At 43.6% G+C, this 16,180-nt stretch overlaps 1 protein-coding gene across 1 annotated transcript; it reads right to left on the bottom strand.

The window, feature by feature from the left end:
- Positions 1-3,997: 3,997 nt before the first annotated feature.
- Positions 3,998-9,628, bottom strand: LOC139473412 (tubulin alpha-2/alpha-4 chain-like). Its single transcript, XM_071255976.1, has 3 exons — positions 9,511-9,628; positions 5,794-6,016; positions 3,998-5,284 (listed from the first exon to the last, which is right to left on the bottom strand). The coding sequence occupies exons 1-3, from the start codon at positions 9,511-9,513 to the stop codon at positions 4,152-4,154; spliced, it is 1,359 nt and encodes a 452-aa protein (XP_071112077.1). The 5' UTR covers positions 9,514-9,628; the 3' UTR covers positions 3,998-4,151.
- Between the last annotated feature and the right edge of the window lie 6,552 nt (positions 9,629-16,180).

The following is a 16,180-nucleotide window of genomic DNA, read 5'->3' on the forward strand; positions in this document are numbered from 1 at the left end:
GACATACACGGGATTGATTTGTAAATTGACATTTTGGCATGCTCATGTTATTTTTTTTTATGAAATCACGCATTTTCTGAACTCAGTATGGCAAATTAAACCATTTGAACACTTACAGGAGTCTATTATCTGTTGCAAACCGAAATTGTATCAGATTTGGTAAGAACATAACTTTGCATTAAATCTTATTCAATGTCAAAGGAACTTTTGCTGTTCAGTATATATCATTTCGCAACACAGCGACAAGTTCTTAAACGATTTGACTTGCTTGTATAATTGTATGTATATAGGGCGAGAACTAATTAAGATCTGATTTTAATGAGATTGTAGAAGAAAGATATTTCTGATTTCCTGGCCATTTCAAACTGTTGTGCATCCCTAAGTTGGAACGAAAAATAAAGAGATATTTCACACACCAGCGACCACACTGATCGTATTTGCGCACACAATTGATTACATTTTGATTTTCAAAGTAAGAATCTCTAGAGAGCATATGAGGTCCATCTTTAGTCAAATCAAATAGGGAGAAGCACGACCCCGCCCATCAGCCCCATGTTAACGTTGCAACGATTTTCATTAACGGCTTCCAGTTTTACTACGCGTAGCTAATTATGCGCTTTTAGCGCCTACAATAATTATTATCAAACGTCTGATAGACTGTGTCCCAGTCAATGCCATCCACAACACAAGGCCATATGGCCTATAGTATTTTCTCACGACGATGACTGGGTCATCATCCGTCACAGACACAGAGCTCATGTACTGGACTGGCTTGACCGCTGCGCTCATGGAGGTGTTTGTAACAGCAATTGTAGCTATGAAACCTGACAATATATAACCGAACCGGGACATGAAATCCAATAGGAACGATCCGCGGAACGATCAATGAAGCCAGCTCAGGTGACATGCAAGGGGTATATAGAGCTAGATATCTATCTACAACTGACTACGTGTTACTCGATATTATGATGATAACGCAATTTTCAGGGCATTATAATTTGCAGAAGCCCGATGTCTGCCATCAACTGTCCATGTTCGCTCAGGGTTCAAGTAATGGGATTATAGACGTTTACCACGTTGGAGAAATCTCCGAGTCTCTCCTGCATATGAAACGGGGGGCACGGGGGCCCGAGTCATCAAACGAGCCGCAATTCGCTGTGCAGCTAGAGTTGCGTCCCTTGGGCACACCAGAAAGCCACGATCGTGGGGTCGAATCCTGGTCTGCCCCCAGTGTTTCTGTGTTTGCCTGCGCCATACCCCTGCTTGTGGGTTTCTTCAAAGTAGATCCACGATATGCATCACTTCAGGTTTTCTTTTACATATTAAGCTGACACGCCGTGATATAACTGGAATACTGTTCAAAGCAGCGTAAACCCAACTCACTCGGGCCGCGAATCCCCGTCGTCGACAGGATCCCGGTACGCCGGATGAACGCAACTCCGCACAACGAATAGGTGATTTGTACGGACTCACGCCGCTTTTAGCAATATCCCAGCAATATCACGACCGGGGACACTAGAAATGGGCTTCAGACATTGTATCCACGTGGGTAAACGAACCCGGGCCTTCGGCGTGACGAGCGAACGCTTTAACCACTAGGCTACCCCACTGCTCGTGATTTTTTAAGACTTAAGATATACAATCATAGTTCAGGTAAGTACCCTTTGTTATCAGCGACACATATCCGACACGGCTTCCTGACGGAAGGTTTTAAAACACTGCAAAAACATGCAAATCTAAATTTTCATTTTTAATCAATTTGTCTTCAGCGACAATGAAACTACACAACAAACGAACGACTAACAATTCCACCTTGATCTGATATTATATTGATCTGAACTTCTTATATTCTTTCGATGCATGGTGGTCTGTAAACAATCGAGTCTGAACCAGGTAATCCAGTGATTGACATCATGAGCAACGATCTACGCAATTGGGACACGATGACATGCATCAACCAAGTCAGCGAGCCCGACAACCCGACCCAGTTAGTCGCCGCTTTCAAGTATAGTCGTCTTTTACGGCATGCATGGGTTGCCGAAGATCTATTTTTACCCTGCATTGTACCGAAACATCGAACTGAAAGCATAAAAGAAGTTGAAAAATCCACGAGTCAACTCGTCTTGCACCTCAAAAATTTATAAATGTATGCATTGCCGCTCAAACCTTTTAATTAATATAGTTTTGAGGGGGGATACGGGCGGAAGTCTTACCCTTGTCTTCTTTGCTCTTAATCTTCTCAAATGCAACTTAAAGATACAGATATGAATTATTGTTTATTTCCCAAAACACAAGGCCCAGGGCTCATGTCATTCTGAATGGCTGATTACGGAAAGAGGCGAGTGGTGACGAACGGGGCACGACACTACACGGACAATCCGCCCTGAACTATCATGATAAACCAGCTCAAGGTTCCTGACGAACATTGGGCAACTCAGGCTGGGGACGTTCAACTTCATCGGTTTACAAACATCCTGGACATTTCTGACCTGGCAACAATTGTAACGTGTTTGTACTACCCTAATCCTTTTGCAAAATGTCATGGGGAGAAATCGTGAAGATTCAACAAGCCCGCTTTAACTACTTTTCTACCTTGCGACTGTACGCACGTATATCTAGGGGTGTAACCTAGGACTAATTCACATTCACAAGTGAAAAGGGCTTTCTTTACATTAGTTTAACACAGATCTATGAGAGAAGTTCTCAAGTCCAAGTACGTTTTACACTATTATTATTTGGTCTTACTCATTGATGCCCCACTTCACTTACAGCACATCGTCAGATCAACGTAGAAGGAAATCATGAATGGATTCAGGTCAGACGTTGATCTGTTTGGTGAAATGTACGTACATGGGAATGGTGCGTGTATCTGGGATTCCAACCCATGATGATCGGATACGTGGACGGTTGAAGTTGTTACATAACCCAGCGTGTTCAATCCTGGGGGAAATCTGCCTGAATGGGTGACGAGCTTTTAAGCTGCCTTAAGTTATCAAAGGATGAAAAGATCATCAGTCCGGTATTCGAACACAGTAGTAGCGGATCCTAGCATGGCTGAGGGTTGGTGGGTTTGGTTTGTTGTTTAACGCCGCACTCAGCAACATTCCAGTTATATGACGGCGGTCTGTAAATAATCGAGTCTGGACAAGACAATCCATCTGCAGTGATTGACAACATGAGCATCGATCCACAATAATGGGGATCGATCACATGCATCAACCAAGTCAGCGAGCCTGGCCACCCGATCCCGTTAGTCGCCTCTTAGACAACCATGGGTTGCTGAAGACCTATTCTACCCCAGATCTTCACGGTTCGTATGGCTGAGGGATACACCAGTGTCGATTTATACGTTGGAATGAGAAGGGGAACATTTGTGAGGGTACCCTTCGACCGCCCTGTGGTTGCACCTTTTTGGTATCCGAATACGGCGCCTATCCCATTGACATAAAGGTCAATACATTAACGAATGTCCTAACATAACATGCAGACGTCTGCCAGGAACTTTATATATTGTACTCCGACAAACGGAACGGTTATATAGACGTGCGTGTTTGTTGATTAACGCCTCACCGAGCAATGTTTCTGCAATATGACGGCGGCCCTTCAATAGTCTGGACTAGACAATCTAGTGACGGATACTATGAGCAATGATTTTCGCCTCGGGGTGGTTGTAAAGGAAAGCGAATGGGTATGTTATCACGCCGTTTTTGGCAATGTTCCAGCCACATCACGTCGGGGTAATCGAACCCGGGACAGGCGTGACAACGGACAACCACAAGACTATCGCACAACCAATTCTAATGTGGAGCATGTGACGGGCAAAAATCCCCAAAATGACCCAAACAACATGTAATTTGTTTGCACCGACTTGTATTTGAACACGAAGACCTTGCACCGACTGGATGCAGCCCACCAAAAGGGGCTCAATGGCATCGTAATTGCTATGTACTTGGTCTTTTTCTCAGCAGGTCTAAAAAACGAATATCAAAGTAAAAACTCGTCTGCAGGTTTTTTTAATTTTCAGATCTATTCATTTTAAAACATAACAACAGTCGTGGTTGCAAAGCCAATTTCAACATAAACGTGTCTGAACTGAAATGTTATTGAGCTGAATAACAGACGTTTGGAATACGCGAAATGGGATGTACTGATTAGTACTCTTCACCCTCATCCTCATCGCCCTCTCCTTCAATAGAGTCCACTCCAACCTCCTCGTAGTCCTTCTCCAGAGCTGCCAAGTCCTCACGGGCCTCGGAGAACTCTCCCTCCTCCATACCCTCACCCACGTACCAGTGGACGAAGGCACGCTTGGCGTACATCAGGTCGAACTTGTGGTCAAGACGAGCCCAGGCCTCGGCGATGGCGGTTGTGTTTGCCAACATGCAGACGGCTCTCTGGACCTTGGCCAGGTCACCACCGGGGACAACAGTTGGTGGTTGGTAGTTGATGCCGACTTTGAAACCTGTGGGACACCAGTCGACGAACTGGATGGACCTCTTTGTCTTGATGGTGGCGATGGCGGCGTTGACGTCCTTCGGAACAACATCACCACGGTAGAGCAGACAACAGGCCATGTACTTTCCGTGACGGGGGTCGCATTTCACCATCTGGTTGGCGGGCTCGAAACAAGCGTTGGTGACCTCAGCGACAGTCAGCTGCTCATGGTAGGCCTTCTCCGCAGAGATAACTGGGGCGTAGTTGGCCAGAGGGAAGTGGATACGTGGGTAGGGCACCAAGTTGGTCTGGAACTCGGTCAGATCCACGTTCAGGGCACCGTCAAATCGGAGAGAGGCAGTGATGGAGCTGACGATCTGACCAATGAGACGGTTCAAGTTAGTGTAGGATGGACGTTCAATGTCAAGGTTGCGGCGGCAGATGTCGTAGATAGCCTCGTTGTCGACCATGAAGGCGCAGTCGGAGTGTTCCAGGGTGGTGTGGGTGGTCAGGATGGAGTTGTAGGGCTCCACAACGGCAGTAGAGACCTGAGGGGCGGGATAAACGGCGAACTCAAGCTTGGATTTCTTGCCGTAATCGACGCTGAGACGCTCCATCAACAGAGAGGTGAAGCCGGAGCCAGTGCCGCCACCGAAGCTGTGGAAGATGAGGAAGCCCTGGAGTCCAGTGCACTGGTCAGCTAGCTTCCTGATGCGATCAAGGACAAGGTCAATAATTTCCTTGCCAACTGTGTAGTGGCCACGGGCGTAGTTGTTAGCGGCGTCCTCCTTGCCGGTGATCAGCTGCTCGGGGTGGAACAGTTGGCGGTAGGTGCCGGTACGAACCTCATCTGCAGAAGAGAAATGACCATGAGGATACGTCCTGCTACTAACAAGATTATTTTATTTTATACAACCTAAGTCCATCTTGTTGCCATGGCAACGTAAAATATAAATATTTCTAAAATTTCTAAACAGCAAAAGGCACCAGTTCAACATGTACCTGACAGACCTGCAAAGTTCGATGAAAAAATATTGAGCGGTTTATGTGTTAAGTTCCGGAAACGAACCCTACCCTCACAGAACCTAAGTCCATCTTGTTGCCATGGAAACGTAAAAAATAAAAGTTTCTAAAATTTCTAAATAGCAAAAGGCACCAGTTCAGCATGTACCTGACAGACCTGCAAAGTTTGATGATAAAATATTGAACGGTTTAAGAGTAATGCTCCGGAAACGAAACGTGACGGGCGGGCGGACGCACGGACAGAGCCCGTGTTTATATCCCTCGCCAACTTCGTTGGGCGGGGGATACTTATGGAGAAGATTAATCACATAATTACGCAATTGTCAATTCTCTTACCGACAACAGTAGGTTCGAGGTCTACGAAGACGGCCCTGGGGACGTGTTTCCCTGCTCCAGTCTCGCTGAAGAAGGTGTTGAAGGAGTCGTCCCCACCCCCGAGGGTCTTGTCTGAGGGCATCTGACCATCAGGCTGGATGCCGTGCTCCAGACAATACAACTCCCAGCATGCATTGCCCATCTGGACTCCGGCCTGGCCGACATGGATGGAGATACATTCCCTCTGCAAACAAGAATTAACTGAATATTAAATTCTTTAAAAACACAAGCAATGTTTTAGCAAACGCAGTCAATTTCCTTATCGATTGTGGTATTTGTTGTACTTATTACGTTGTTATTGTGGAAAAGACAACACGTGGTCCTGTCAATTCACACTGAGGCCATATCCGATGTTATCATTCAATTCTTGGCCATACAGTGTACGTGTATATTATCAACATCCAATAACCTCACATTAATAGGGAAATTGGAGTACACATTGTGAATGAAAGATCACATTTTTTCACTGGTGAAAATAGTACTTTATTGATATGATCGTCCCTTATTGCATAATAGTGAATTGTCCCTTTGTGTTTGTTCATTATTTATCACCAACTTTTAGGTAGGTAGGTGACGCAGATAATCAGAAATAGCCCCAAGCTAATCGTGATCACCTAAGTCGAATGTCTGCATGTGAGGCTTGATAAATCGGGGCTAGCCTCGGCGTTAAGGACTATTATCATCTCAGCTTGTGCCGTTTGTCAAGCGCAGCGGCTCGCTCAACTGTCCCATTATATTACATTTCGGAAAAGATGTGAAAGGCTCCCTTTCTACTCGAATTGATTTAAAAAGGGCGCCCCTTATATGTACATGGTCACACAGTTATGCGTCATCTATTCTATATAAGGTGGTTGGAGAAACAGGATGAACAAATCAACACGAAAAGGTGGCATGAGTCACTAACTGTCCTGGAATACCGGCTGAAACTGCCTTAAGGAAGGTGTTCTCAGTTGGTTCATACGTGTCAACCTCGCCAGAACGTGCCGGCTGCCTCACCGCGTTATACCGAGATCGTGTGGCGTACAGAACATGATGGGAGTAGGTCTCAGCCGATCACTAGATTATTACCTAAACGTTGCTGCCTATCACACTGAATATGTTAATGGCACAACTGGAATGCGAGGAATTTTCCACTCGGAAGCGACTTGCACCGAAATAACAGGTTTTTTTCAGGAATAGGGATCCATTATGATAAAGGATTCAACCTGCTCTTTGCTCACCTGTTGTCGGCGTATATTGATGAATACAACATTATGTATGCATTTGAAACCAATATATGATAAATCATGAAAACATTGACAAACTGATACATGCGTGCTTTTGTATACATGTAACAGCACCGCATATTGTTTCAGATGACAAATATTGTCGAGTACAGCCTTAAACAGACAAACCAAAGCTGGAAATACTATGTGTATGGTTATGTCTTACTAGAATCTACCAACAGCTGCTTACATTTAACTCCGTTTTTTATTTTAATATCCTGGTTTTCACATCAAGTTATTAATGGCGTCAGTTGGCAATGTCCCCCCACGTCCATCAGAAATGTACTCCATAATAGTATGAAAATTTAATCATACTTTTGAAAATATGAACATTTAATACATAAATTATGAGAGGATCAAATATACGACTTCTATCTTTCCCTGGTACACAATAATCATAATCTGTCCATTTAAATAGAATGCCATATTTGATTAACCTTATCAAAAGTTGAGTATAGTGTGTTGAGGGAACCAGTGAGCATAAAACAACAGATACTAGGTGTGGTCATGGTGACCCATCACGCAAATCACTTACCGCCTTATAGCCGAACCTCGTTATACAGCACAGAGCCACAAATGATACTGATTTCTCACGTTACTCTTCATCTACACATGAATACTAATCAAGTTGATTTTGTATTTCAGAAACTCCCCATTACTGTGTCGGTAAAAAACCCGTAGCAATTATGATTTTATTAGACAAAACCTCAGCTTGACAATGAATGGACAAGGTACTTCACGCCTAATAAAGGAAACAATATAACATGTGCTATTGCTGGTGTTTTCCTCCTGTCAAGTTTCACGAATCAAGGACATGCGACTTTACTTAGTTGTGCGACCGGTCCAGCACACAGCTTGTCTGTGTTATATTTAGTCCTCCCATGAGTTCTCTGGTTTGTTACTGTGACCCACACGGTCTTAAGGTTACTGACAAACTCCCCAGTTTAAATAAGCCCAGCACAAATACCCATCGTGTTTCTTCCAGACAAATATTTCAGTTGCTTCATACAACCTTTCACAAAAGGCCCGCTACAGGAGCGCCCGGTTTCCTCAAGAATGTTGCATTATACATTCTACAGGAACTTGAAAGGGTCATAGATGGTAATTCGCTGCTCTACACGCAGATCCTTTTTCAGCAATGACATAATATCACAAATCATATTGGGTCACACGAGCAAATGTCGGAAATGACGCATAATCAATCAATTAGTATTTCTCTTGAATAATTTCCAGTGATGAAATACGATACAGACTACGTAACACGACATGTGACAGTATGCCGACTACACGTTGTAAGCTTGCAGCTACTGTAATAAAACCCAGATGCGCAGTTATTTAGACGCAATGTGGTTACAAAGTAGGTCACACCGGAAAACCAACACGTTGCTATTCGGGCTGTACTTGGATTTTATTGCTGCACAAGTGTTCACTTTGACCTCAATATCTTTCCACTGAAATATCCGTCTCGGGCACTAAACTGCATTGCGGTTGCACTGTTGTCCCACAACCCTTGTACAATGCCGGTTCAACTAGGTCAGCATATTCAAATCTGATTGACCTCTTTCCATCCTAAGTGACCGTCTCCGTTTCCGCCCATCTCATTCAAATATTTAAATATCTACAAAATAATTCCAAAGTAGTTTAAACATGATTCATGCGTGTACTAGCACTCGTGACTTTATTTAGTTCGACTACGAGGCATCTGTCGCGCCCTGTACATTTCTATTCACAACATTTTCGTTCATCACGTGTCATCTCAAGAAAAAACCATTCGATTTAACGAATAACTAATACAACGGTATTAATAAATATAAAAATCATACCAAACTGTAACACCGTTTGCCTTTATAAAGAAATACCAGACATAAGATAAATTTATATTTTCTGAAAACTATTTCTGATGCACACATGTCGCGTAATAACGAAAGTGTTATTCCCGCCCGGCATCGCTTCAGGTACCTGTACTGTCTGATGTTTAGAGCTCGCTATCTCCACGAGCACACAAGTGATGGAGACATGTTGGAAAACTTCGCAAGGGCGACTGTGTGACTAAGCGAAAACTAAATTTAAAATTTTCACAGGGCACAAATACAAGCCGGTGTCGTGTGGAGTAAAATTACGTGTTGCATAGTCCATCTAAAGAAAGGTCTGGAACGATAGAACAATCGATATTTAAATGGACGACCCTTTAAATCGCAGAGGCGTGGTGAAGAAGATACACGATGATACTCACACAAATTCTCCCTCCAAAACATTATCGAAATTTAAACTGCTTCCTTGCCACGTCGGGAAACCGTAATAAATTATGTCTATTTGTAAGGAAAATCCCTCAAATAGGAAAATCTCGATCATTGCTAAGTTTGATTGAGAAACCATGTCATCTTTCAGTATACATGTAAAATAAAGTACTTACCATGTTGAATAGTTAAAGATGCTTGATAAAATGTGGAAAACAAGTTAAACGTGAAAACAGAGGCCTCACTCAGCTTTCTATGGTGCTGGGATGAGATGACTGATGACGAATGCCGTTGCGCAGTCTCTATATATACCCAGCACGAGTGCGCACACAGACGTCCTCGCCATTAGAGGTCTTGAGACTCATTGACAGTTGCCACGTATCCTTGATGTAGAATATATGTTTTTTCAATATACATCCCTTTTTATTAAACTTATGAATGACGTTTAAAAACACTGATCATAATGAGAAAGAAACCCGGGTAATTGTTTTATGATTTAAATGGAAAAAACAACAACAACACATTGTTCATATCGTTTCCTTTCATATACACAACGATTTGTGGACATAAAATTCGAACTTGACTTGTAACGGATGGACTCGAGTTTCTCAAAATATATTTTTCAAAATACTATGAATGCATGTCTTTTCTCCTTGCAATTGCACACCGGCTGCATTTCCTAAGAGGTTTTGTCGTGAAATAAATAGTCCGGGGACCTATTATGACAAGGACTGATAGTAGAGCGACGTACGGAACCAGACATCTCGATTTAAACGATATTATTTGAATCCGTGTTCATGCGTTACACCCTTACGCAACCACCCGACAATAGAAATCAAACACACTCATTCTCGCTCGGTTGTATACAAAGCATTCTAGCAAAAGCAGGATAACATCGTCACGATGCGCGTTATAACGAAACGGGTCGCGACAGTGGGGGGATGCTGTCTGAAACCAAAACCAGCCGAGTGCGTCACAGCTGGTTATATAGCTTGACGGGTTTACGGTTCATTGATCAAACCTGACAGTTGAAATGGGAAGTTTGGCGCGCGTGAAAACTGTTTGCTGAATGTGCTTGTATTTTTGTAAAGACACATATTCATTGATTATGAATTAGAGGCGATTTGTAAAATTTAGGATTTTTGGTTTGCAACAAGAATATGTATTTTCGATGCTCTTGCGTACTAGGTCAACACGAAACATACTTAAATTAGTATAAAGCTGTTCATTTGATATTGACACTAATGTAATTAATCCGGCTCCCAGGTGTAAACTAGACGAGTAGAAAGACACCGCAAATGTGCACATGGATCTCCCGAATGTGATTCCTGTAGTATGTTCGTGCAGTTGCCATCTGACAATTTGAATTAGATTCTAGTCGTGTTCCATCAATTACTTAGTGGGAAGATAATAAATCATTTTTGTGAGCTGTTGAAAATAGGATTGGTGCATGCCACACTATATAATGCTACCCCTTGTGTGTCGGTGATGTTTTCCGACAAGACCACGTGACAGGCCTGTGTTATGCAGTGGCTTTGTATGTATAAGTACACCTGGACGGATGACGTCACCTCTGTCGTGACGCCAATGAATATGAACGAGTTTCACTGTCCAAATGTTTTCTGGGGCTATAGGTGTGCTGTGACAAAACCTGAAATGTTTAAACAACCTTGTTTTGATGAGCGTAGTTGTACTGATGTTCAAGCACGCCATGCTTACCTGTAAGAAAACTGTCTGTCCCCTGTGGGTGATGCACGTGAATTATGTTCCCTGTGCCTCTGGCACGTGCATCCCGCTCTTTGGCGAATGGGATTTTATGAAATGCACGTCCCGGGGCAAATATAATTCATACTGGACCAACTGCAGCACATCATCAGTCACAGAAATGTTATTTGCCCATATTATGATTTGTTTGTTTGTTGTTGAGGGGATGTTGCAATATTCCAGCTATATGATGGTGGTCTGTAAATAATCGAGTCTGGACCAGACGATCCAGTGATTGACATCAGGACCATCGATCCAAGCAATTGGGATACGATGACATACATCAACCAGGCAGTGAGCCTGACACCCGATCCCGTTAGTCACCTTTTACGGCAAACATGGGTTGCTGAAGGCCTATTCTACCCCGGATCATCACGGGTCGGGCCTGTTATGAGCAATTATACCATTAATCAAGAAAAGAGTAAGTTTAACAAAAAGTTACCAAATCACACGTCCGTTTAATGTACAGAATAACACACTGAATAAATCATAAATATATTCGTTCATAAACAGTTTAAATATTGATCTTGATGTTAGTAGATATGTCAGTGTTAATTCCACATAATGTGTTCATCGCGCCGTTGCAGAATATTTCTTTCGTTCGCCTTCGGTGTGGACTTCGCGGGTTCGAATCCCACTGGCCACATCGATTTTTCGTGAAATTGTTCTGTCATCAAGGTAAATTAAAGGGGGATAAAAGGAAGTTCCGTCATTACCAAGTTGTGTGTAACTAACAATGAAGTCGAAGACAGGGGACCATGACTGTAGCAGCTGTTGCCTCGGGCAATGTAACGGTCAACCTCTCATCGTAGTGGCGCTGTCACCTGTAATGGTACTGTTCCGTGGCTGCCAAGTGTAACTAAATATATTTCGCAGGTGCTCTGAAAGCAAAAACACAAATTACCTGTCAAAATATTAAGCTCGTCCTTGACATTCTTGCCGCTCAATTTCAAGAATGCGTCTCATGGAATATTTATGGAGTTTATCTACCCATACCTAATCTGGCCATTGAACATCACTGTTGTTGTTGCATTAAGTGTTTAAGAGGTCGCCTTCTGCCTAGGCAATTTCGGCTGACCTGTCCCTCTTTGGGACTCGTGTGTGTGAGTAGGGTACACATATCTATTGTGAGTTTGGTATTCACATAATTTCTGTTTTTGTATTGATATGATTTCTATTTTCTTATATTGATGTGATTTCATTTTTATCCTTGGCTGCTCTGTTTATATACGTTCGAGTAGCTGCCCATCTCCCAGAAATAAAGTAAGTTTGGCCTTCGCTATTGCATTACTTGGCTTTAAGAGATCTATGACAGATAGCGGATCAAACTAACTGCAATTCTTGTTTTAACCTAGACCGGGCTGGGGGATGGTCTTGACATTCTAGTAACACTTGAGCAATGGTTTCAGCCTGATTGCAAGATGAACAAACCTTGTCATAGTGCTTTTTGTGACCGAGTCTGAGGCATGAGATAGCAATTTCAATTTTCCTTTCATTTGAGTATGAGTTTGGCTTTTGGTGGACCTTGGGTTGAATTTTGTATAGCCATCTGCCGATCTCACTTGCGTCCCATTGGGCTTGCCATCTTTTTGCTATGGATGCTTTGATTTTGATTTTTATCTCTAGTTTCCATGAACATCTATGTGAGAGCGGATCCAACACAGCTCCACCTGTTGCCATACTGACTGACCATCAGGCAGGCGAACTGAATGTGCTAGGGGTTTAGAGCTGTGGATATGCACTATTGTTGATAGGATTCTTGGATCCATCAGTGTATATATGGACCCAGCAGTTCCAGGTAGTTTAAATTTTAGTGATAGCTACTGATCGTAGTAGGGTTGGGTTTTCTTTCTTAGTGACTTCTGATGTTAAAGCAGTGTCAACTTTGGCAGTTCAGGGTGTAGGGACTTTCTGGAGGCTGAATGTCATCACAATTGTGACTTCGAATGAGTTCACGTACTAATATCCCAGATGGCTTTAGTTCTTCGTGCTAGGGCTTCATCTCGAGTGTTTTTGTCTTGCCATATCTTTTTAACCAAAGGGTTTGATGTTCGTCCCCAGAACGATACTATTGCCTGCTGTCTTCTTAGTTTCAATGGGAGTTCTCCCGTTTCTGCTTGTAGTGAGGTGCCTGTTGCTGCGCCTGTGGCTAACATTAGGGCTTTGTATTGTATTCTGTCTAGGCGCCTCAAGACAGTATTTGATGCTGAATGAAAGGCCCCACAACCATAGGCAATTTTTGATCTGATAAGAGATTTGTAGAGGTCCAGATAAGTGTCCCTCGATGTGCCCCAAGATGTGCCTGAAATTGCCCGTAATATGTTCAGGTCTTTTTGACATCTCTTTTCCACATATTCTATATGTTTGCGCCTAGTGAGGTGTTGATCAAGGAGAAGTGGGATGAGAATGGCATTCTAGTGCTGAGGAGAGGATGGGAGTGGGATATGTACGAGCTGAGAAGGGGGAGGAGAATGTCATTCTAGTGCTGAGGAGAGGATGGGAGTGGGATATGTTCGAGCTGAGAAGGGGATGAGAATGTCATTCTAGTGCTGAGGAGAGGATGGGAGTGGGATATGTACGAGCTGAGAAGGGGATGAGAATGTCATTCTAGTGCTGAAGAGAGGATGGGAGTGGGAAATGTACGAGCTGAGAAGGGGAGGAGGAATTGAGTACTAGAGCTGAGAATTTGGAAGAAGAACTGACAAGGGGGTGAGAATTGGGGAGAAGAGCTGAGAAGTGGATGGGATCTGGGGAGTAGAGCTGATAAGGGGATGAGAATTGGGGAGTAGAGCTGAGAAGGGGAATGGAATTGGAAAATAGAACTGACAAGGGGGTGGGAATGGGGGAGTAGAGCTGAGAAGGGGAATGGAATTGGAAAGTAGAACTGACAAGGGGGTGGGAATTGGGAACTAGAGCTGATAAGGGGATGAGAATTGGGGAATAGAACTGAGAAGGGGAATGGAATTGGAAAATAGAACTGACAAGGGAGTGGGACTTGGGGAGTAGAACTGAGAAGGGGAATGAAATTGGAAAGTAGAACTGACAAGGGGGTGGGAATTGGGGACTAGAGCTAAGAAGGGGATGGGAATTTGGAAGAAGAACTGAGAAGGGGATGGGAATTGAGTACTAGAGCTGAGGAGGGGATGGGAATTGGGGAGTAGAGCTGAGGAGGGGATGGGAATTGGGGAGTAGAGCTGAGAAGGGGGATGAGATTTGGTGAGTAGAGCTGAGAAGGGGATGGGAATTGGGGAGTAGAGCAGAGAAGGGGATGGGAATTGGGGAGTAGAGCAAAGAAGGGGATGGGAATCGAGCAGTAGAAATGAGAAGGGGATGATAATTGGGGAGTAGAGCTGATAAGGGGATGAGAATTGGGGAGTAGAGCTGAGGAGGGGATGGGAATTGGGGAGTAGAGCTGAAAAGGGGATGAGACTTGGGGAGTAGAGCTGAGAAGGGGGTGGGAATTGGGGAGTAGAGCTGAGAAGGGGATGCGAATTGGGGAGTAGTGCTGAGAAGGGGATGGGAATTGAGCAGTAGAAATGAGAAGGGGATGATAATTGGGGAGTAGAGCTGATAAGGGGATGAGAATTGGGGAGTAGAGCTGAGGAGGGGATGGGAATTGGGGAGTAGAACTGAAAAGGGGATGAGACTTGGGGAGTAGAGCTGAGAAGGGGGTGGGAATTGGGGAGTAGAGCTGAGAAGGGGATGGGAATTGGGGAGTAGAGCTGAAAAGGGGATGAGACTTGGGGAGTAGAGCTGAGAAGGGGGTGGGAATTGGGGAGTAGAGCTGAGAAGGGGATGGGAATTGGGGGGTACAGCTGAGAAGGGGGTGGAAAATGAGTACCACATGTTTCAACCACAGTCAGAGAGAGACATATTCACACACGCTATTCTGTTACATTCTTCAAACACAGTCACAGAGAGATATATTCACACACGCTATTCCGTTACATGCTTCAATCACAGTCACAGAGAGAGACATATTCACACACGGTATTCCGTTACATGCTTCAACCAGTCACAGAGAGACATATTCACACACGCTATTCTGTTACACGCTTCAACCACAGTCAGAGAGAGAGACATATTCACACACGCTATTCCGTTACATGCTTCAACCACAATCAGAGAGAGACATATTCACACACGCTATTCCGTTACATGCTTCAACGGTTTATGCACGCCAGAGCGACATTGGGGTGAAAATAGCTCAATTTGACTCGACTCGTATGTCGCTCTCGCGTTACATTTGCTAACGAACCAATTAAGTTCGGATTTAGTGCACAATGCGTTAAGCTCCCATGTCTAGTCCAAATGAAAACACAATAAGGGTTTTAAAACAACACAGTAATCCATATTATATTTCACATCACCACCATATGACACATAAATAAGATATCTTTCTTCTTTTAATAATAAAATAAGATAATAAAAATTTTGTCACTCTCATTTTATTCACAAAGAGTCTGGAGTCGGTTGTCGATGTTAATATATCTCCTCCTCTTTGTTGGTCGCTTTCCTCCAGCTGCATACTGCAACATCAACGTCTCATTGTTGAGCTGCTCCTTCTTTAGGAAGGCAAGAAACTGAAAAAATCGGGTATGGGCCTTGGATACCAGTCCCTGCAGGCAGTGATGCCATCCCTCTAGATGGGCCTTGGTTACCAGTCTCTGCAGGCGGTGATGCCATCCCTCTAGATGGGTCTTGGATACCAGTCCCTGCAGGCGGTGATGCCATCCCTCTAGATGGGTCTTGGATACCAGTCTCTGCAGGCGGTGATGCCATCCCTCTAGATGGTTGTTAGTTCTTGGACCATCGTTGTCGAAGTGGTTCCCTTGCTCGGTGTGCAGGTGGCCCTCTATCCAGTGAGAGGTGACATCGGCAGTCATCTGGTATATCTTCCATTATGTCTAGCCACTAAGTTTCTACCTAAAAAGAAAAAAATATAAGTATAGGAATAATATAAACAATATGTGATACATGATTTTTCGTTGATCGTGACTACAACATATAATTATGTCTAAAATTTTAGTAGAAAATGTACTTATAATATTTTTTAATGTATTACCTGATGCGGTGGAATCA

The sequence above is a fragment of the Haliotis cracherodii genome, unplaced genomic scaffold, assembly GCF_022045235.1.
Source record: "Haliotis cracherodii isolate W230 unplaced genomic scaffold, xgHalCrac1.p SCAF_28, whole genome shotgun sequence".
In the NCBI taxonomy this organism is placed as follows: Eukaryota; Metazoa; Mollusca; class Gastropoda; order Lepetellida; family Haliotidae; genus Haliotis; species Haliotis cracherodii.